Source organism: Chelonia mydas, chromosome 1, assembly GCF_015237465.2.
Source record: "Chelonia mydas isolate rCheMyd1 chromosome 1, rCheMyd1.pri.v2, whole genome shotgun sequence".
Taxonomy (NCBI): domain Eukaryota; kingdom Metazoa; phylum Chordata; order Testudines; family Cheloniidae; genus Chelonia; species Chelonia mydas.
In genome coordinates this window covers 135,180,197-135,201,621 of record NC_057849.1, presented here as the reverse complement: position 1 = coordinate 135,201,621, position 21,425 = coordinate 135,180,197, and the positions used below count along the sequence as shown (strand labels likewise).

The following is a 21,425-nucleotide window of genomic DNA, read 5'->3' as shown; positions in this document are numbered from 1 at the left end:
GCTCACTGATCACCCCAAATCTGTTTGGGTGGGGAAGGTCAAGCAGCCTATATTTCCCTGAATAATGAGCAGGCCAGAGACTATGAGGGGGTCCAGGCAGCTATCCTATATCTAGTCAGCCTCCACTTAGAAATGGCCACAAAAATTCTAAGGCGTAAGGATTATGAGGCAGTGAGGCCCCAGTCATTTGCCCAAAAGTTGGTGAATTGGGCCACCTGTTGGCTGAGGCCAGACATCCAAACAGTGAGGAAGATAATGAATGCTCTGGTGTTGGAACAGTTCCTTCAGGGCCTCCCCAGGAACATACAGGTGTGGGTTAGATGGCATCTATCTGGCATTTTGGATGCGTTGGTAAAATTGACAGGATTCACAGAGGTGGATCTCTCCAGGGCAGAGGGCCAATTCCACAGGGGATCAGCAAGAGCAAATTAGAAATCCCTAGGGAACAGAGCCTAATGCAGGTGAAAGGGGAGGAAAACAGAGTCCCGCAAGAGACTGAGCGGGAGGGGATAGGAATTCAGGAAGTAGGAACGGTGGAGAAAGACAAGCAGAGCTCCTTAGTAGAGGTTGAGGGGCCCAGGAGGTACCCCATGGTGCACCCCAAGGAGAAGCAGCTCAGGCACAGTTTGGAGGGCGGGAGAGCCCAAGGCCCTGACTAATCAGGGGAATGAGGGGCATGCCCTCGATCCACTGCCAGGTGTAAAGCGATAGAGTAGGGAGAGCAACCCCTAGGGATGCACATTGTATGACGACTTGTGCGCTGAAATGGAGCTGTGGGGACGTCCTCCCCCCACCAAGCACGGGTTCTGTGGATGGAAAATGGGTGGACACCACAAGAACAACCTTGATGATCACCCTAGGGACCAAGAGTGACCCCCACGGCATGACACCTCTGCTATGCAAGGGAAAGCACAGGGAAAGAAAAATCTGATTCTGAGGTAAGGGGGCGGGTGGGGGGGGGGGGGGAGAAATATGGGTCAGAGTGCAGGGGCAACAGTGGCTGAGCCAGCACTCTGATCACTGCAACTCCAGTTAGTTGTCCCACAGCACCCTGACTATGGGCATTGTGCCCAGTTGATAGGTTGGGATGGGATGGAGAGAGTTAAAAGGCTAATTAACTCATTAGCCCAGAAGGTACAAAAGGTGCAGGAAGGAACTATATAAGGGGAAAGAGGGTGGGGGAGGGGCAGCCCCAGCCCCAGGCCAGCTGCCTTGTTGCATGAGTCACAAGATATCTCTCTTCTCCTTGGCACAGGAGCTAGGGGCTCCATGGGACTGTTGATATGTTGCAGCACAGTCTGTAAAGGCTCTAGAAAAGAACCCTGTAAATGAACCACATGAGGTGTTTTACCAGAAGAAGGTTTCTGAGCCGTTTGTGGGCTAGAAAGGAGGCTGGAGCAAGTCTGCCCTTCCATAAGCTGGCAGAGATCCTCTAGCTATGGTTACAGTTAGTTACTGGTGGTCCCAGTTTAAAGTTGGGGCCAGCAGAGCTTGCCAGGCTAGATTTAGGGTTGGGGCTGGCATTCATCCTTGGGCTTGTGTTACAGTCTGTGCTGGCAAGGAGTCCTGGGCTATTGCTAAGGTTTGTGTCAGCAGCCAGCCCGCTGCTAGGGTTAGGGTTAGGTCCAAAAGGGCTCTGGGCTGGGAATAGGGCCCTAATCTTAGTCCTGGACCTCCCAACGGCCCCCACAAACAATAGTCTAGGGCCAGGTGCCAGAGACAAGCCAAAGCCTCAGCCCTAGGTTAGGCCCACCACCCAGCCCCACAAACTAATATATTAGTGTTATGGTTTTTGTTTTTGTGGGCTCAAAATAGAGAAGTGGTATAAATTAAGTTACTACTTATAGCTGGTAAGCAAAAAGAAATACCACATTCAATTTCAGCCACATGTTTCAAAAGTTGCAGTAATGCTTAATGTAGGTCACCTATTAGCATGTCTCACTTATGAAGGAAATTAGGTGATGATAAAACATCGATACGATACAATTCTTTGTCCATCAGCAGATTCAGACGTACTTGCTACATTATCACCCTGTTCATCTTTTCTGCCTGTGGCATTCATCTGGGATATGAAAAAATGTTTTGCATTCTCAGATTTGTAGACAGTAGCTTTTTGAGTTTTTAAGATAATATGTAATTTGGCAGGAAATGAAAGTGCAATATATATACCCATTTAAAAGAAAAAGTGCTTTTAGAGATAATGGCTTTTTGACAATCAGCTGTGTGGCCTGGGTAACACTAGAGAGGATATGGATACACGCTTCATCATGTATAATCTTTTCCTGTTGCTATACTTCAGTTATTATGTGGTCCTTGTCATCTGCTGATAGAAAGGTTAACGTGAAGGTGCAGCAATATGTTGTAAATCTGTGCCATTATTTTGTGTAGCTTGGGTGGCCATATGTGTCAGAGGAGAGCGTAAAGCTTTGATACTCTGTATTGGAGAAGGAAATCCTGCTCCCACTCCTCATAAATCACAACTAGAATGGGAATATGAGGGGTTCTAAAGGTTTCCCTAAGATTAACTTTTGTAACCCCCCTCAGTAGGACCTCTATTTCCACACTGCAATTTTTGGAGATGTCCTCCCACAGTTCAGTCTTGCAATAACAATTTGGTCCAGATTCTAATCTTAGTAACAGCAGTGTAACAGAGAGCAGAATTTGGTCCATTACTTTAATTAGAACTACGGTTAGACATTCATCACTTTCTAGCTGGGAAAAGGGGAAAACAGTGAGGTGGCAACATTTTCAGATGATACAAAACTACTCAGGATAGTTAAGTCCAAAGCAGACTGTGAAGAGTTACAAGGAACCTCACAAAACTGGGTAATTAGGGAACAAAATGGCAGATGAAATTCAATGTTGATAAATGCAAAGTAATGCACATTGGAAAACATAATCCCAGTTATACATATAAAATGAGGAGGTCTAAATTAGCTGTTACCACTCTAAAAAGAGATCTTGGTGTCATGGATAGTTTTCTGAAAACATCCATTCAGTGTGCAGCGGCAGTCAAAAAAGCAAACAGAATGTTGGGAATCATTAGGAAAGGGATAGATAATAAGACAGAAAATATCAATTTGCCTTTATATAAATCCATGGTACATCCATGTCTTGAATACTGTGTGCAGATGTGTTTGGCCCATCTCAAAAAGATATAGTAAAAGCTGTTTTATCAGGCATGTTGGGCAATGGGGTGTGCTGGTAAGTGAAAAATGCCAGTTAACTAAGAGGGAGGGAGTTTGGGTGTGGGAGGGGGTATGGGGTTGGGGCTTAGGCTCTGGGAGGGAGTTTGGGTGTGGGAGGGGGCTCGATCTGGGGGATGCTCACTTTGGGCAGCTCTCTGCAAGCGGCAACCTGTCCCTACTCCTCGTAGGCGGAGGCGTGGCTAGGAGGCTCTGCATGTCACCCCCGCTGCTCCCGTTGGCCAGGAACCACGGCCAGTGGGAGCTGTGGGTGGAGACAGTGTGCAGAGCCGCCTGCCATACCTCCGCCTAGGACAGCTGTGATAGGTCGCCATGTGTGAGGAGCCGCCAGAGGTGAGTGCCCCCAGATCCGGCACCCTGAGCCCCCTCCTGTGCCCTAACCCTCTTCCCCAAGTCCCCTCCCGAACCCAATCTCCCTCCGAGAGCCCGCCCCCAAGCCCTGCACCTCCTCCCGCAGTCTGAAGCCCTCATGGTCATTCCTCCTCCTCCTAGGAGCAGCAGAGACATGTCACTGCTTCCGGGAAGCCATGTGAAACCAGGTCGGGAGCCTGCCGGCCCCACACCAACCAGACTATAAACCAGACTTTCGACGAAGATTAGAAATGCCAGTTTATAGAGCTTTCTGGTTTGTGCTGGGCCGGTTAACACAGTTTTTACTGTATTTTGGAATTGGAAAAGATACAGAAAAGGGCAACAAAAATGTTTGTGGGTATGGAAAAGCTTCCATATGTGGGGAGATTAATAAGACTGGGACTTTTCAGCTTGGAAAAGAGATGACCAAGTGGGGTTATGATAAAGGTCTATAAAATCATGACTGGTGTAGAGAAAGTAAATAAGAATGTGTTATTTACTCCTCATAACACGAGGACTAGGGGATCACCAAATGGAATTAATAAGCAGCAGGTTTAAAACAAACAAAAGAAAGTACTTCTTCACATAATGCACAGTAACCTGTGAAACAAATTGCCAGGGGATGTTGTGAAGGCCAAAAGTATAACTGTTCAAAAAGAATTAGATAAATTAATGGAGGATAGGTCCATCAATAGCTGTTAGTAGGAATGCAACCCCATGCTCTGGGTGTCCCTATCCCTCTGACTGCCAGAATCTGGGATTGGATGACAACGGATGGATCACTCAATAATTGCCCTGTTCTGTTAGTTCCCTCTGAGAATCTGGCACTGGCCACTGTCAGAAGACAGGATACTAGGCTATATAGACCATTGGTCTGACCCAGAATGGCCATTCTTATGTTCTTAGCTTAGGCTGATGGGCTTTAGGAGTCATTAGATGGAAGAAGCCGGAGAAGCTGAAAGAGAAGAAAAAAAGAATAGAGAGGGAATGTCTTTGTGTTGTTGCAGGTTTTATGTCAACTGCAGGGTTTGGTCCTTTAAAATGGAACAGAACCCTAGTCAAAGGTTTGGGCAGCAGGCTCAGCTTAGTCTGCACTCTCTTGCAGATGCCTGTTGTGAATGCATCAGAGGTGCTGAGTATCCCTATAAGGGTTTCATACAGGTTGGCTCACTAGCCCATTTCCTGTGTGGGGGCTTTATGAAATCATGCAAAGCCATTTAGGGTTGGTGTCAAAGCTCTACAGTCTACAAAAGTTATTCATAATCTTACTTGCAGAAGTTGATAGTGACTGGTAAGTTAGATAGTGACTGGTAAGTATCTTTTATTGGACCAAGTTCTGTTCTTCTTCTGAAGAAGAGCTCTGTGTAAGCTCGAAAGCTTGTCTCTCTCACCAACAGAAGTTGGTCCAATAAAAGATATGACCTCACCCATCTTGTCTCTCTAATATCCTGGGACCAACATGGCTACAACGACACTGCAAACAACTGGATAAGTAGTAAGATTGTGTTAGGGGCATAGTGAATACAATTGGGTTGTTTGTTTTGAGTGTAAGAAATTTCTTGGAATTTAGATTTCATGGAGCATGTGCAGGACATCATGAACTAAAAGAACAACACTAGAAACACTATGGCACATTGTAAGAGCGGTGTCTTTAGGTTTCTAGAAATGTTAGTTAGAAGCAACACTTTACTGTTAATCATTTCCCTTGTGTTATTTTCAGGGAAACTTTATGGTGATGAAGATTTTGTGGAGGAACGACACAGGCATCGATATGAGGTAAGGCATTGCTAATATAATTTATATTGTTGAGAATGTATAGCATTGGCAAACCATGAAGAATTTATTTAATCTGAAGTCAATGGGAGTTTTCCTGAATAAGGGTTAAGCAAGGCATTAGGGGTTTGGTGTAATAGTAGGTACTATTTAGATGTAATCCAAAGAGTTCTGTGGTTTGCAGACAATGTTGCATTTTAGGAGGAGACCTAGCTTGAAGAGTGATACTGGACTTGATCCTTCTCCCAGTGAAGTTAATTGTAAAATTCCCATTGATTTCATTGGGAGCAAGATTAGGTGTATTGCTTCTCAGGCTGGTTGAGCTCAGATAATTCACACAGGTAACGAGGTAACTGCAGTTTATTATATGAGCCTCTCCTGTGAGCAGACTTCCAGAGTGATATTAGGGGAAGCCACACTTATGCTGTGCAGACTAGAAGAGAAGCATCACAAGAGGAGATGCCTTTTGAGAAATGATTTGATTGGTTACCTGAATAAAGGTGTAGGGGACCGTTAGGCCTCCATCTGTATCAGTGAAGACAGGCACAATAGGGGAGGTAATCACATTTGTGTGACTCCGAGTAGCAACTACTAATGACAAAATAAAAAAGAAGAATATTGCCTCCTGGCTGCACTGCTCAGATAGCACTCCTATTCTGCAAATCATTTTCAGTTCATGCTGCATGCCCTGCAAAAACTACACATTTATTGTACTTCTCTGTGATGGGATATACAAACCCCACCCTGGGCCCGAAAGGGTTAAAAAGCAATACTGGGCCCTGGCTGCCCTATGCCTCCAGAGCTGCCAAGCATGCTCCGCCTGGAGGATTGGGTTAAGAGGAGCTCAGCCAAAGGGTGGTGAACAGACTGTAGGAGAGAGAAATCCTAATCTGGAAAGCCAGACAGAAGAGTGAGTCTGAGAGGGGGCCACAGAGTGGGCAAGGTCCACAGGCAGAGCCTTTGCCAACCACCACTTTCTTTAAGAACCAGCAGGTCTGGCAGAACCCTGCTCCTTTGGATTCTTCTGGTGTAAGGGGATTGACTGTTCATTTGGACTATAGGGGCATATCCCAAACCGAAGGGATCTATATGTAGGAAGTGCCTCAGGAGAGCAACTTAGATGCACTGCAGGGAGGACTCTGCCGGTGTCACTTTCCCACAAGTCTCCCTACAATATCCTTTTAAGGGCCTACACATTGACGTGGGTGGGAAGCCAAAGATCCCTGGCGTAAGGTCAGGAAAAGATACTTCTGCTGCCCTGACAGAGAGGCAAAGGGCTGGAATTTAGGTACACTAGCTACGAGGCTGCCCAGCCCACTGAGCCCCCTAGTACACTCTCCCTTACCTAATGATCAATAACTATTATTCTACCAACCATGCAATGTAGTAACACTCCTTATTAATAGCAAAATAATAAACATATTATTTTGTAGTTCACAAATACAAAAACCCCACCCCCAAACAACAACAACCTGCACGTCCAAACCTCACTTAAAATTGCACAGCTCCTTAGGGCAAATAATGCTGAAATCAAGTATAGGGGATGAATTACAGGAACACTGGCAACAAGCCACAGAGGGCAGAGTTAAGATTGGGTGGGTGTCAGCTTGGTGGCTGAGGCTGATAAATGTTAATTTGCTTGGGATAGGAATATCATATATTTGTGAGTATCTGTGGGTATGTACGTGTGAGAAGGTGCTGTATGAAGTTGTTGATTCTAGGTTTCATGAGTCATGTGGGTTTTATTTGGGCATTATTTTCCTTTAGGACTTCAAGTGTTCACCAACTTCTTTTTTTTAAGGTTGACTATATTAAAGAAACATACTTGCTTATTAGCTACATCATACATGTTCTAGAATATCAACCATTCTTGATACAAATATAGTATACTTGTAGGAGCCCTTGTAGTATTTTGGATGCATTTCACATTTTAAAAAAATATTGCTTAATTTCATATTACGCAAGAACCACCAATTTTACAAATTTCGACTGCACAATTTTTAAACAAGGAATAATTCCCAGCCCCCCACTTTCCTACATATATATTTAAAAAGTTAAAAACTTATCTACCTTTGTTAACTATGTAAATTCTACAATAATTACTACCCGTATTTTTCAATTTTCCAGGTAAATCCAGAATTGACTGGCTGCTTTGAAGAGAAAGGTTTGAAATTTGTTGGCCGTGACACAGAAGGGAGTAGAATGGAGATCATTGAACTGGAAAGTAAGTAGCTCAGTTTTTTTGTAACACCTTCGGCATGTATTAAATAAGTGAAAACATTATCATAGTGAACTGTATATAAAAACATTACTGACTAAGCCAAAAATGACTCTCGTATCCTATGAGGGCCCCATTAGCTGACTGCTCTGCTACAAAGGGATGAGGCTCCAACCAGAATAGGTTAGGAACCACTGCCCTCCAGTTCTCTTCCAGGACAATGTGTACAATGCAGCGTCAAGGAGTCATGTAAAAAGAAAAGGAGTACTTGTGGCACCTTAGAGACTAACAAATTTTTTTGAGCATAAGCTTTCGTGAGCTACAGTTCACCTCATCAGATGCATGCAGTGGAAAATGAGAGACTGCTGAATTGGAATTAATTTGCAAACTGAACACAATTAACTTGGGCTTGAATAAAGACTCGGAGTAGATGTGTCATTGCACAAAGTAAAACGATTTCCCCATGTTTATTCCCCCCCCCCACTGTTCCTCAGACATTCTTGTCAACTGCTGGAAATGGCCCACCTTGATTATCACTACAAAAGGTTCCCCCCCACCCCCGCTCTCCTGCTGGTAATAGCTCACCTTATCTGATCACTCTTGTTACAGTGTGTATGGTAACACCCATTGTTTCATGTTCTCTGTGTATATAAATCTCCCCACTGTATTTTCCACTGCATGCATCCGATGAAGTGAGCTGTAGCTCACAAAAGCTTATGCTCAAATAAATTTGTTTGTCTCTAAGGTGCCACAAGTACTCCTTTTCTTTTTGTGGATACAGACTAACACGGTTGCTACTCTGAAAGGAGTCATGTGGCTCTCTTCCAAAAGGCTGACATCCTAGCTCAACAACTCCTGACCACATGAGAATACTGAGGTGGCAAGGTGTTTGCCAAACCAATGGATAAGGTAGTGGCTGAGGCATCAGAAAAGCCAAAGAACTTCTTCCCCTCAAACAAGTAGTCTGGAAGGGATTATTGCCCTTACTGAAGAGCAGATGGCCTTTTTGCAGCTATTAATTGCCCAAATAACTCTGAGTAGACTCGATAAAGGGAGTGCCAGATGGGATTCTGGCTACCATTCTACCTTTAACCCACAACAAAAACACAACTCCTTTATATGTCTCTTCCCTGAATCCAAGGAGAACCACCTTCTAGAAAGCAAGATCCGTTCCTTCACAAAGAAATTAACTATTTTTACTTCAAACAGGTGGGTTTTAGCAATATGGATACTCAGTAGATTTGGATTACTATGCCAAATAAGATTTACCTTCTCCCCAATGGCCAAGGACCTCCAGAAGACACAAAACAAAGGAGAAGCTATTCTGCAGATTGACTTGACTTTACTTTGTTGAATTTTAACTTTGTACTGCCAGCAGAGATAATAGCTCTCTTCTTCTTCTGAGCCCCTTGCTAATTCATCCCTCTTTTAAGTCACTTTGTCTAATAAATATTAACTGTTAGCTAAAATTTCAGCCATTATATAAAGAATCAAAGTTAAAGGCAAATTGTTATTGGACAGAATACTTTCTGAAAGGATTCTCTGGAGACAATTAATTTTACATACCATAATGTGTTATTCAGGCTTCCAAAGTACCTTGCAAGTGGGATATTATAAACTGCTAAAACACAAGGTTATGTTTCTGTTGCTATCATTTTTGTCAAAGAAAGCTTAAATTCTGAACCAGAGTTTGAATGAAGATGTATTTCTATCATGTCAACCATCTGCAGTTTAGATTACCACTAAAAAGAGTACATCAGATTTCATAATCAGATAACTCTCATGGTAATTTTTGTTTAGTTTGTTCCTACTACACCTCCTGATAATTGGTATTTGCTTTGCATGAAATGATTTATGTAGGGAGCATAATGAAATAGGGCAGGGTTTTTAAATTGTGTGTTACTACAAGAGGAATAAGAACAGCAGTAAAACCTGGAATTATTTCACAATGGTTTGCAAGGGGACTCTGATCATTGAAGGGGAAAAACAATCCCCTCAGGGGAGTTAGAGATTGGGGACAGAAATATATTCTACCAAATAGGGTAGGCAAAGCATTTCAGAAGAATACTCCTACAGACACTATTTTGATGTCTTGCAATCATCTTGTTTTACTGCTTTAGGGAACTATGCTATATGGTAAAAAGGAAAAAGCAATGGAACCAGATTCCTTTAAAAACATATAAAAATACCAGATTTTCATTGTTATAGGAAAACATGCTTTTCCTGTAACCACCTTGTCAACTGGTGCAAGTCTCAGCTGAGAATGCCAAATTCAGGACAGACTGATAAAAATAGGGCAGACACACCCAAAACTGATGGCTATTCTAACATTAGATTCACCAAACCAGTAAAAGAATGAGGTTCTGTAGCACCACACTGGTTAACAAGAAGCTAACAACACAGCCCCCTTTGTAAACCAGCCCTTATCACCACCCAGACATCTGGTCTTTATGATGAGACGTTACTGAAAACCATGTTCATCTTATATAAAGTTCTTCCAATCCCAAAGGATCCGCCAACTCCCCAGTCAATATACAACTCAGATCTTACCCAACCGTCAAGCTGATGCCAGTCCATTAGTAGCTAAAAATTAAAGGTTTAATAACATAAAAAGAAAAGAGTTCTTAAATGGTTAAGAGAATCAAATACATTACAAGTGATTTTCAGAATCTGTAGATCAGGATCATAGCAGTGCTGTTAAATCTGCTAGCTTGTAAAAAAATCTCTCTGGTTCACCCAAGCAGGTCAGGGGTCATTCAGTCCTATGTTCAACGCTTCCTTAGAAAATCACAGTGCAGAGATGAGAAGCAGGAATGAAGACAAAGCAGTGATGTCACAGATTGCACTTTATAGCTCAATTCGTGCATGGAAAGTTACTGGCCAATATGGAGTCCTGGGTCATATGAGCATGGAAAGTTACTTGTAAAAGATGGAGTCTTAGTTTACGTGTCCATACATGCTTTGCTGATTCATATGGGTAGCCATTGGCTCTACACTGTCTGTGGCGTCTTCAGGAGGGCTCACTGAAGAGCTGATTCCCATCAATCGCCCATCACCATATGGCTGGCCCATCAACCAGCTATGGCTAGCCTGAATGTAAATTTGTCTGTGGGGTGTCAGTCAGCAACACAACCCATGTTTGAGATACAAATACATAACAAATATTCATGACTTCAGATACAAAGATGATACATGCATATAAACAGGATAATCATATTTAGCAGATTACAACTTTTCCATTGATACCTTACATGACATACTTTGCAGTAAATCTTGTACAATTAGTGATATATTAGTGATTGTAACAGTAGTGTACACCTGGTTTTCATTGTCAAAGGAAAACATGCTTTTCCTGTAACCACCTACTCTATGATAATGCAGCGGAACTCACTGGAACTGGAAACTGTTTTGGAAATTGTCATACCAGAAGAGAGCAATGGTCAATGTAGTCCAATGTCCCGTCTCTGATAACGGTCAATGTTAACTGCTTTAGGGCTTTAATAGCAGCATCCTTATGGGAGAAATAGGTGTATGGAACAGGAATGTCCTAAAACATTTCCCCTTACTTTCTTTCAAATAGAAACCTTACCTAAATGCTCAGATTTAAACTAGAGAGACCATGTGAGCGAGGGAATATATTTTTTTGGACTAGCTTCTGTTGATGAGGACAAGCTTTCGAGTTTCCCAGACCTGAAGAAGAGCTTTGTGTAAGCTTGTCTCTCTCACCTACAGAAGTTGGTCCAATAAAAGATATTACCTCACCCACCTCATCTCTCTAATATCCTGGGATCAGTACGGCTACATCAACACTGCATACAACAATGGGAGATACAAACTAGACGTATCTTGCTTCAACATAAACACACTATTCTATTTTTAAGAGAAACATACACCTACTCTATTTTTATGTTGTCTTCAGAAAGTCAGTGCTGCTACTCTGTTACTTTCAGTGTTTGTATTGAATGTGATAAACTACTATTTATAAAATATGTTCATTGTTTTCTCTTTCGCACACAAGCTATAGTAAGGGTCATTATAGTGTATAGCTGCCCAGCGTTAGAGTAGATGTGGCTATTTGTGCTTTCATTAGCAGTGCACTTGTGTACCTTTGACCATTTTCCTTGCTACAGTCCAACAAATAAACTTGGTGTCCTCAGGTGATCTTAAGCTCTCCAGATGTTTTTCTAACATGACCACTTCATGTTCTTTAATTACATGTTCACATACTAGTTTTTCCACAGGACCCCTGCCTAATTCAGTGAACAGAATGGACAGTGCTTACTGAATTGGCATATTTTGTTTGCTCTTCATTGTTCATGGATCAGACCTTATTTACTGCACACTATCCAAACCCTGCTCTGAAGACAGAAGTATTAATTTCCTCAAGGACTTTTCTATGGTGCTCATCACTGTAATATCAGAGTGATTCACAAATATTAATGTATCTTCCCTCACCTCACAGGAGTGTCATGGTGGCATTTCCATTTTGCAAATGGGGAGCTGAGGCACAAAGTTAATCAAGTATATCCACTAACCAACCTGAGACACGTAGAACTTGATTTTTCAGAGTAATTTAGCATTAAATAGTACTTGCTCAAAGCACAGCTCCATTGACTTCAGTTGCAGCTGCGAGTGTTCATCACTTCTGCAAATCAGACTGTACAGTTTCAGGTCAGGAACCCAGGAAATAACGAACACACAATTAGTGACCAGCTGTGAAAACTTTGGTTTAAGTGACTTGTCCAGCAAGCCATGGAAACTCTGTGGCAGAGGCAGGGATAGAATCCAGTTCCTGAGGGCAGCATTCAGCTGTCCTACCCATGAGACCAATGAAGCAGGGATCCTATAGACAACAGCCTCCTTCACTACACAGCCATGATTCATTCCCAGAGCAGGTCCATCCCTTCATTGAATGAGACAGGGGTCTTGTGAAAAAAAAAAGTATGTGGTCATGTAATTAAAAACTGTATCACAATACATACACATGGGATGAATGAATTAAGGTCGCACAATTCCCATTCACCAATCAGAATTCCCCATCAGGAAAAAACAGAGTTCTCCTTAGAGGGAAAAAAAAAAGTAGTCTTCTCCCTTAGTAGTCACCATATTTATTGCAATTAATCCTTATATTTCTATTCCACAGTATTTTATACCAAACGTTGCAGATCAGTAGTACACACAACTGGGACGTCTGATCAGCTCCTTTGTCCTACTTGAAAAGATTAGTAAATATATTCTCTGGAGCTGGTCAGGAAAATTCCAACAAAACATTGTCAGAATTTGCTCTTTTGTTGAAATCAAACCATTTCACAGAGATGATTTCCTGCCAGCTTGTCCACCTGACTCCACAGCAGGCTAATGGAGAGCCAAGAACCAGGGAACCCGGGCTCTGAGGTTTGCAGCTTCTCAGTAGCCCGGGCTCCCAGGGTCTCCATGGCTTTGGGGCAGCCCATCACGCAGTCTGCCTTGGAGTCAGGGACTGCAGGGCTTCTAAGTTCTGCAGCAGCCTACCATGCAGACTACACCAGAGCCAGAGCTCCATTCCCTTGTGTGGATAATTACAGTATTTTGGGGTTGTGTCCCGAGTCAGAATGAAACCAAATATCAAAATCCTTCACAAAATGGGATCACTGTTCTCTTCCTGTTTCCAGCCGGTGGGCCTTTTCTTGTAAAGTGCCAAGTGACTTTGACGCTTACTTATTTCAGTGGGAGTTGAAGGCGCTCAGCAGCTTGCAGGATCTGACAGTTTATTATGCACACTGTGCTTACATTTATGTATATCTGTACATACACACAAAATATGTAGAGACTAAACTACAGTGTAAATACGAGAGAGAAGCCTAAGCACACTTCGGTGCATTCTAGTGATTTCATTGTAAATATGGGAATGAAATCTGAGTCGCTTGTGCTATTATTGGCCCTCAGCTTTGCACATTACAGCCTGTATAGCCTTAGTCAGTTTTCCTTTGTTGTATTTAATCAAAGAATATTAAGATCTTTTTCCCCATTAAATTCATATGAAATTATAAGATTGAGAGTTATTTAGTGCCCTGTGTTAAATCTTTTTCCTTATAAAAGTAGCTTTATTAAGAACTGTCTTCTATTTCCTAGCTTCTACCATTTTCTTTATGCCCTTTGGATTTTAGATCACCCATATTTTGTTGGTGTCCAGTTTCATCCAGAGTTTTCCTCAAGACCTATGAAGCCCTCACCTCCATACCTTGGTCTCTTGCTTGCAGCAACTGGGACACTCAGTGCATACTTGCAACGTGGATGTAAATTGTCTCCAAGGTAACGTTATTATTTGCTTGTTTGCCTAGTTTCAGCAGGACTATCCTTTATTGATACAATAAATGAGGAAGGGAAGGGGGCTTTTTTATATTGATTTTTATTACATTTATGAGAAAAACCCTGGCTGAAAACAGTCATTTGAAGAGCCATATCTCTGTATTTTTCCTTCTCAGAGACTAACAATAGTAGGATCAGAAACAATAAAGTACTACTGTAATGAAATGCAAATAAGTAAATCCTGACTGGCTGCAATCAGTTCCAGGAAAATTTATTTTTCACCTCACAGGAGGTGTCTGGCCCTCTAACTTCACCTGTGTTAATGGTTATTTTACCAGGAAAAAGGTCTGCTGGCAACTCATGCAGTTAAGTTCTTACCTATCTGTATGTGAATGATCATAACAATGAAACAGTGAATGTCAAGGTTATTTTGTTGCAGCAAGGTAATAATATTGAGCAAGTAGAAAAGGGCCCAAAGCAAAACCCAAGTTTGGGTAGGATTTGAACCTAGGTCAGAATTTTGTGGCTGAGCCAAATCAAGATCTCTGATCCCAACAGCCCCAGACCTGTCTGTGTATCCAAGGTAAAGTTCCTGGGACATTTCTTTTTTATAGCAATACTTTTCAGCCTGTGTTAATTAATTCATATTTGTAAAATGTTTTAATAATCAAAGATGCCATGTTAATAGTAATAATTATAAAGAGCATGTGAGGCCAGGGGGAACCTAGGGTAAAATGGCAATGCTTCTCAAAATATAGACCACCATAAGATAACCTTCTCAGATCCAACTTTGAAGTGCAGAACTTACCAGTTTTGCATTTTTCCCCATGCATTGCTTTTAAATATTTCTGAAATGGATTCTCTTACTTAAGAGCAAAGGGGAAGAATTTTTCTGAAGACTCAATAGGAACATAATTATCAAGCCAAATCAAACTGCTGGAATCCAGGTTCTTATAGTTTACCGCAGATCTTTCAGATGCAAGTGAACCTCAACTCTAACGGTCCTGGCCATTGTATAATGATGTACATATGGGGAAAAACTCCTTCCTGACTTCAGCAGGCCATCTCTTATAATTCATAGTATTCAAATATTACCTTGTTGTTAACCATTGCTACAAATGTTATTAGAGGTGTGGTCATAACATTATCTATCCCGTTTTCAAATCCAGAGTTTCATTTGATGGCCTCCTGTAGTAGTGCATTACACAGGTTATCTATAAATTGGAAAGGGAAGTACAGTTTTATTGGTTCTAAATGAAATGTCCTTTCATTTCTTTAAGTACCTCTTTGTTCTCAATGCATAAAGGAGTGTAGTGTATGTCTCTGGCATGGTAAAAGAACATTTAAAAAAATTCAAAATCTACTGATCAGCCATTCCAACTATTGGTCATCCTAGGGGGTATTAAGTATACTAGTAAATGAATGGGTGTTTCTGAAAAAGTACAGACTATTAGGGAGATACCAGAGAAAAACAAACAGACAATTCTGAAAATAGAAAACAAATGTGATTCTTGACAATTGCCATCCTATACATATATTTTCTCTCCTTAGTAAAGTAATGAAACAAAGATTAAGTAAAAGAAATCACTAAACATCTAGGGCCAGATCCTCAGCTGGTGTAAATTGGTGTATATCCATTGGTTTCAGTGCAGCGATGCCAGTTTACAGTAGCTCTGATCCCTAAATTCAAAAGGGACCATGAGCAATAAGCATCATGGGTTTATAAAGAATAAATATTGCCAGACAAAAATATTTGATTACTTCAGAAGTAATATATTTGGATTTTAGTAAAGAATTTGGTACTGGGTCTTGTGAAATCTTGCTTGAAAAAGTAGTCGAAATCAGCTAATATCATGTTGGTTGTTAAACCACTGAAGTGCAATAAATTAAGTAGGGAAAAAAAGCAGCACCATGTGAAGTTGAAAGAAGGTCTACTGGGAATACACAGGAATCATTAGGCCTGGTCTTTTCTAATAACTTCATTAATGGGTCTGGAGCAGGGGGGTAACAATAAATTAATGACATTTGCAAACAATAATAATTTAGGAGGAGTTGGAAACACCAGTCAGGGCACAGGAATGATACAAAAGGACTTGGACAGTTTAGAAACATTAATTGAAAAGAATGAAATGAGATTCCACTTGGGAAAATGCAGAGCAGGGAAGTAACCATCCTTCTCTCCCTAGTTCTGAAGTATTCCATTAAATTCTGAGCACTGCATTAATAGAAGAATATTGACAAGTTAGAGGGATTGAGAGAAGAGAAGAGTAAAAGAACTAAACATATGTAGTTTAGCTAAATGACACTTACGGAAGGGATACAATATCCAAATATCTGAAGGGTGGAAATATGAATGGGCCAGAGACCCCTCCACCTTTCCAAAAAAAATGACCACTGAGGGGAGACCTGGTGGGGGGTTGTTGGAGAGTGAGCCTACCCCACAGAAGAAGCTCCTGTTCCATGGGGCTGGGCCCAGCTCCCCACTCCAGGCATCGTGACTTGGAATGTGGGATCACAGCACCATTCAGTTTGGGGGCCCTCTCAAACAGGGGGCCCAGGGCAAACTGCCCCTTTTGCCTCCCTCCTGCCCTGGGCAGCCTTGTAAATGGAGAGGAAGTACTTACCAGCTACCACTAGGAGTAATGGAATGAAATTAAGAAAGGGATATTGAGGCTGAATATCAGGAAGAACTCTGATGACAAGATGTATCTGGCTCTGCAATAGTCTCCCTAGCAAAGTGGTGGAAGTTCCTTACTTTGCACACTGTAGTAGGCAATACACCAGACAGTGTAAAGTAGGAAACAATCCAGCATTGGCAGGGAAAATAGTAGAATAGGAACTGCATCACAGGGAGACTGGCCTCTATAAGGGGAAAGTGGCTGGTCTCAGCTGTGCCATAATTAACTATATCCCAGCCTCAGGGGGGTGGAGCTAATGGGGCTAGGTGTTAGTATGATGAATATGTGGGCCTCATAACAAGGTTTGAGAGAGAATATTTAGGAGGAAGAAGCCATGTGAAAGACCCTGAGGTAGAGTCTGCAAGAAGCAGGGAGGTCCCTGGGTCCCTGGCCAAAGCCACTGTACAGGGAAAGCAGTGGGAAACCTGCTAGGAGGAAACAAGCCACTAGGGAGAAAGCTGTGGAGACAGTGCTCAGTTTAAGGTGCAAAGAGGAACTTTGCAGAGCCTAGGAGTACGATTGAAGAGCAGGGAATGTCAGAGTAACCCAAGAGAGACAGAATCATTTGTTTGGATGTTTATTTGAATTTTCAGTTGGAATTTTGTAACACCAGAAGGGGACTGGACTGGCTGGAGGGCTGGGCCAAGGAAGCCACAGACCACTGCAGAATCAGAATGGCAGACACTAGAGGGTGCCAAAGGGGAACTACCCTTGTAATGCCAAGTCCTGGTTTCAGGGGATGCTCTGGTGGTGCTCTCCCCCACACCAATTATAAACTACTATATCAGTTCAGATCAATGGTCTGTCTGATCTAGTACCCTCTACCAGTGGCCAGCACCAGATGCTTCAAAGGAAGATGCAAGAGACCCTGAAGTGGACAATTACAGGAAAACCTATAGGAGAAGTTCCTTCCTAATCCTAATGAGGTAGGGATAGATTCTCAAAGAGGACATAAGTATTGCAACACTAACTCCTAGGTGTCCTGCAGTCTGCTAGAATTTTCAACCCTGACTTAGCACTCAGGCTCTCTGTGCATTGAATGGGGAGTGTTAGGTGTCTAAGAGAGCCATTCTCTGAAGCCTGCAAGCTGAGTGGGGAGCTGCTTAAGATAGCCAGGAGTGAGATGTAGAGGAAAGGGGTGGGAATTAGGGCCCATATGGTTAAAGGGATTTTGGTACCTAACTTCTATTGAGCTGTGCCTTAGGCACTTGTCTCTGCTTTAGATTCTCAGCCATGAACTTGGAGCTAGGTGTCTAAGCTGAGTCAGCCATTTCTTACAAAAAACAGAGACTCCACCCCATTATAGTCAGTAGTCAGCACACTCACCCAGGATGTGGGAGAGCCAGATTCCAGTCCTTGTTCCAATGAATATTTAAGTACTTAAGCAAAGAGGAACCGCTTAAACAGAAGAGACTGAATGAGTCCTACTGCAGAACAGCCCATAGCCCAATGGTTAGGACACTCATCTGGGATGTCAGAGAGCTGGATTCAAGTCCTTGCTCCAAATCAGGCAGAGTGGGAATTCAAATTGGGGTCTCCTCCATCCCAGATAAGCACCCTCACTATTGGGTATTCTAGATCTACAGCTGCATACCCCAGCCAGTTTGAAAAATTCCTGACCTGCTGGCTCCCCTCCATCCCCAGCTGCCTTTTGTAGAGGTTAGGTGCTCTGAGCATGCCTAATGGATCAGGCCTGGCAGGTGATATAGTCAGGGGAATACCTAGTTTGAGAATCTTTCTGGGGCTTAGAAGTCAGCAAGAGCTCCGATCAGTTCATTAGCTGGGAGATGGCATCAGGAGTTAGGCAGCTTTGCAGGTGCTGACTTATGGAAAGGGAGCCTTACAGGCCTTACATTAGGTTGTGAATGTTAGTGGTACTTAAATGTTGGTAGTCAGGCACCTAAGTCCATTTGTGAATCGAACCCTGAGGGATTGACTTAGCGGTGTGCTTGGTTAGTTAGTGGTTGACTGAAGTCTGAGGTGCTATCCTTTCTAAATGTGTTTTAACCATCTAATTTAACTGGATGTTTTCATTACCCATATAACAGTCTAATGCTTTTTTGAATCCTAGCTTCAGTAGTAGTATTACTAGGCAGTTTGCCTCAAAGGCATCCGAAAATCCAGAAGCAAATCACAACCGTCCCTGCTTCCTCCTTGCTCTGGGAAGGAATTTTGCCTCAAAGGTGTGTCTCTGAGTCATACTGCCTCTCAGAGCTACTCCTGGTGTGGTCTCCTTTGTTCGGGGCTGTGCCCAAAGGCAATGTCTAGCCCTGTGGAAACAGTGACACCATTGGTATAATTCCTGGTGTCTGAGGAGTTCTGGGCAAAATAGGACACAAAAGGATTGATTTTTTTCTGCTGTGTAGTGGAGAGAGGGGAACAGCCCATGGCTCCCTGATTTTCAGCTGCCCAGCCCTGGTGTAAGTTAAAGGGGGCAGCTTTAATTTCTGTCATTGACATAAGGTCCCTCAGAGACCTCTCACAATTGGAGAACGGGCCACAGTAGAACCTTTCTTCCACACCTCCTTTCCACTCCTACCTTCCCTTATGCCAAGAGTGGAGATTTCAGCAGTGCCTCCCCCACCAGCTCTTCTGCCAGTGGAAATTCCTGCTACACACGGGGAATTCTCTAGGGGACTCTCCAGCTGGTTTAAATTTGGTCTGCACCACAGCAGATTATGTATTGTTTAGACATGATCTTAACTCCCTGCCCCTGTAGGAGCTGAGATACATCAATGGGGTGACACGCTGCAGCTTACATTCATGCCCCATCACCACATGAACACATCATATGATTTCCATAGTAACACGAACAGGAAATCCTCTCCTCTTAGCTGCACCTAGGCACTACATTGACTGATATATGATGGTGTGTGAGGGGAAAACAGAGGTACAGTAACTAGAATAAACAGATGGGGACACCCCAGGGCTCTAAATATAGGTGAATTTGGTGCTAATGGAACTCTTGCTTCAGTGCTGGGGGAGGAGGATGAGGTTGGATCCATCCTGAAAAAGTATGTATAAAAAATCTGCTCCTACATAAGAGTGTTTCTGCTTGCTATCTTTTGGGAATATCTGTCCCCCAGCTCTTGCCCCAAGTGGTATTTCATTTTATTGTAATTCACTAATTTTTTTAAAGTCAAATTTTTCCCTAAATTACCTCCTATTCAATCAATCCCAAAAGATAATTTGAACCTTAATGTTCACATCCAACAGTCAGGATAAGATGGAGTTGTTAAACATAACAAGTAGGTGTTAGGGTCAAAAGGGCTCTGAGGAAATGTTCTTGGGCAAAGCTAATGGCATCATTTTGTTCCAAGAAGTCTTTACTTTTTTAACAATTACTTAAAGCCATAAAAGGCCTGATCCAACTCTCACTGAGTCCATTAAAACAGTGGTTCTCAAAGCCGGTCCGCCGCTTGTTCAGGGAAAGCCCCTGGCAGGCCGGACCAGTTTGTTTACCTGCTGCGTCCACAGGTTCGGCCGATTGCAGCTCCCACTGGCCGCTTTTTAAAATTAACAGTATATATGCTGGGTGGAGAAACAAAAGGTAGGGCACGTTTCCTGAAACTAATAAAAGTCCCAATATTTGCAAGTGCTAATAGAAAACTTAAAGGCTAAGTGTTATCATAACATGGCAAAACACTGCAATTAATTACTGTACTTGAAAATGTTCTGTATTATACTGTATTAAACACATAACTGTTTTAATAATACAAAGTTTTTATTCCATGCTTCCTTGGGCACATTCAGAAAGAAGTAAGTACAATGGCAACGATGCTCTGATGAAACTGTGTTTGTCTGTGTGCATTTGGCATGCTTGATCATATTGTTAGCAACACTTTTCTTCACTTTAGCTGGTGCATGTTGGTAATGTAATTATTTTCCACATATTAAAATCCTCAGACTGATCATTTAGTTAGTCCTATATGACCCACTCTTTTAACTAGGTTAATCAACCACATACATATAACACAAAGGAAGTACAGAAAGTTAAGACTTAGGGCATGTCTACACAGTGGAAAAAGGCCCTTTTTTGTGCAAAAACCATGGGAGCGTCTACACTTGCCAATGACTTTTTACAGTGAAACTCAGAAGTTTCACTGCAAAAAGAAAACCACTTCCACGAGAGGCATACAGCTCTTACCAGTGATGCTTTTGCGGTGATGTGCAAGTGAAGGCATGTTCTTCCTGTTTACAGAGCTTTTCGCTTCCGGAGGATATTCCACATTGCCTAGGTGACCACTCTGGCCAGCAGCTCTGCTGCTCTGATGCCAGGTAAACAGACATCCAGCCCGCCCCCTGTAAAGCTCTGGGAAATTTGAAACTCCCCTTCCTGTTTTCTTGGCAAGTGCTCACTTATCATCTGGCCAGGTGACAGTGCCCGCTCCACGGAGCAAACGATCCCCTGCTTGGAGCAATGCTGAGCTACTGGAGCTGATCAGCGTTTGGGGAGAGGAGGCTGTGCAGGGACCCAGGGTGCCCCGCGATCACCCCCCCGCCCACAAGACCCATCGTCAAAATGGAGAGAGCCTCACTATGGGATAGCTGCCCTAGAGCGCTGCTCTCATTGGCAATGGAAGTGCTGCTCATGTAAATGCTCTCTGACGCCTGAGGAATTAAGCGAGTACACAAACCAGCTCTTTACTTTCACCAATTCTCTATCACTGGTGAAACTTACAGTGCAAAAACTCTGCAAGTGTAGACGTAAATGTGAAAGCAACTGAGGCTTGGTCTACACTTAAAACATATAATGGTGTAGCTATATCCCTCAAGAATATGAAAAAAACCACAACCCCAAGCAACAGAGCTATGCTGACAAAACCGACAATGTAGCTGCAGCTATGCTGAAAGAAGAATGCTTCTGTTGGCATAGCTAATATCATTCGGGGAGGCAGTGTCCCTATATCA

General features: G+C 42.7%; 1 protein-coding gene across 8 annotated transcripts in view; it reads left to right on the top strand.

The window, feature by feature from the left end:
• CTPS2 (CTP synthase 2) overlaps positions 1-21,425 on the top strand; it is a 138,176-nt gene that overhangs the window by 114,622 nt on the left and 2,129 nt on the right. For 5 of the 8 annotated variants that reach the window (XM_037900964.2, XM_037900941.2, XM_037900970.2 and 2 more), the window contains 4 exons: positions 5,278-5,333; positions 7,458-7,554; positions 13,695-13,839; positions 20,268-20,273. In XM_037900964.2, coding sequence (XP_037756892.1) covers positions 5,278-5,333; positions 7,458-7,554; positions 13,695-13,839; positions 20,268-20,273 — 304 coding nt within the window. The remainder of the gene's footprint in view (positions 1-5,277; positions 5,334-7,457; positions 7,555-13,694; positions 13,840-20,267; positions 20,274-21,425) is intronic. The other 3 variants (XM_043537876.1, XM_037900959.2, XM_043537875.1) reach the window with 1 other exon arrangement.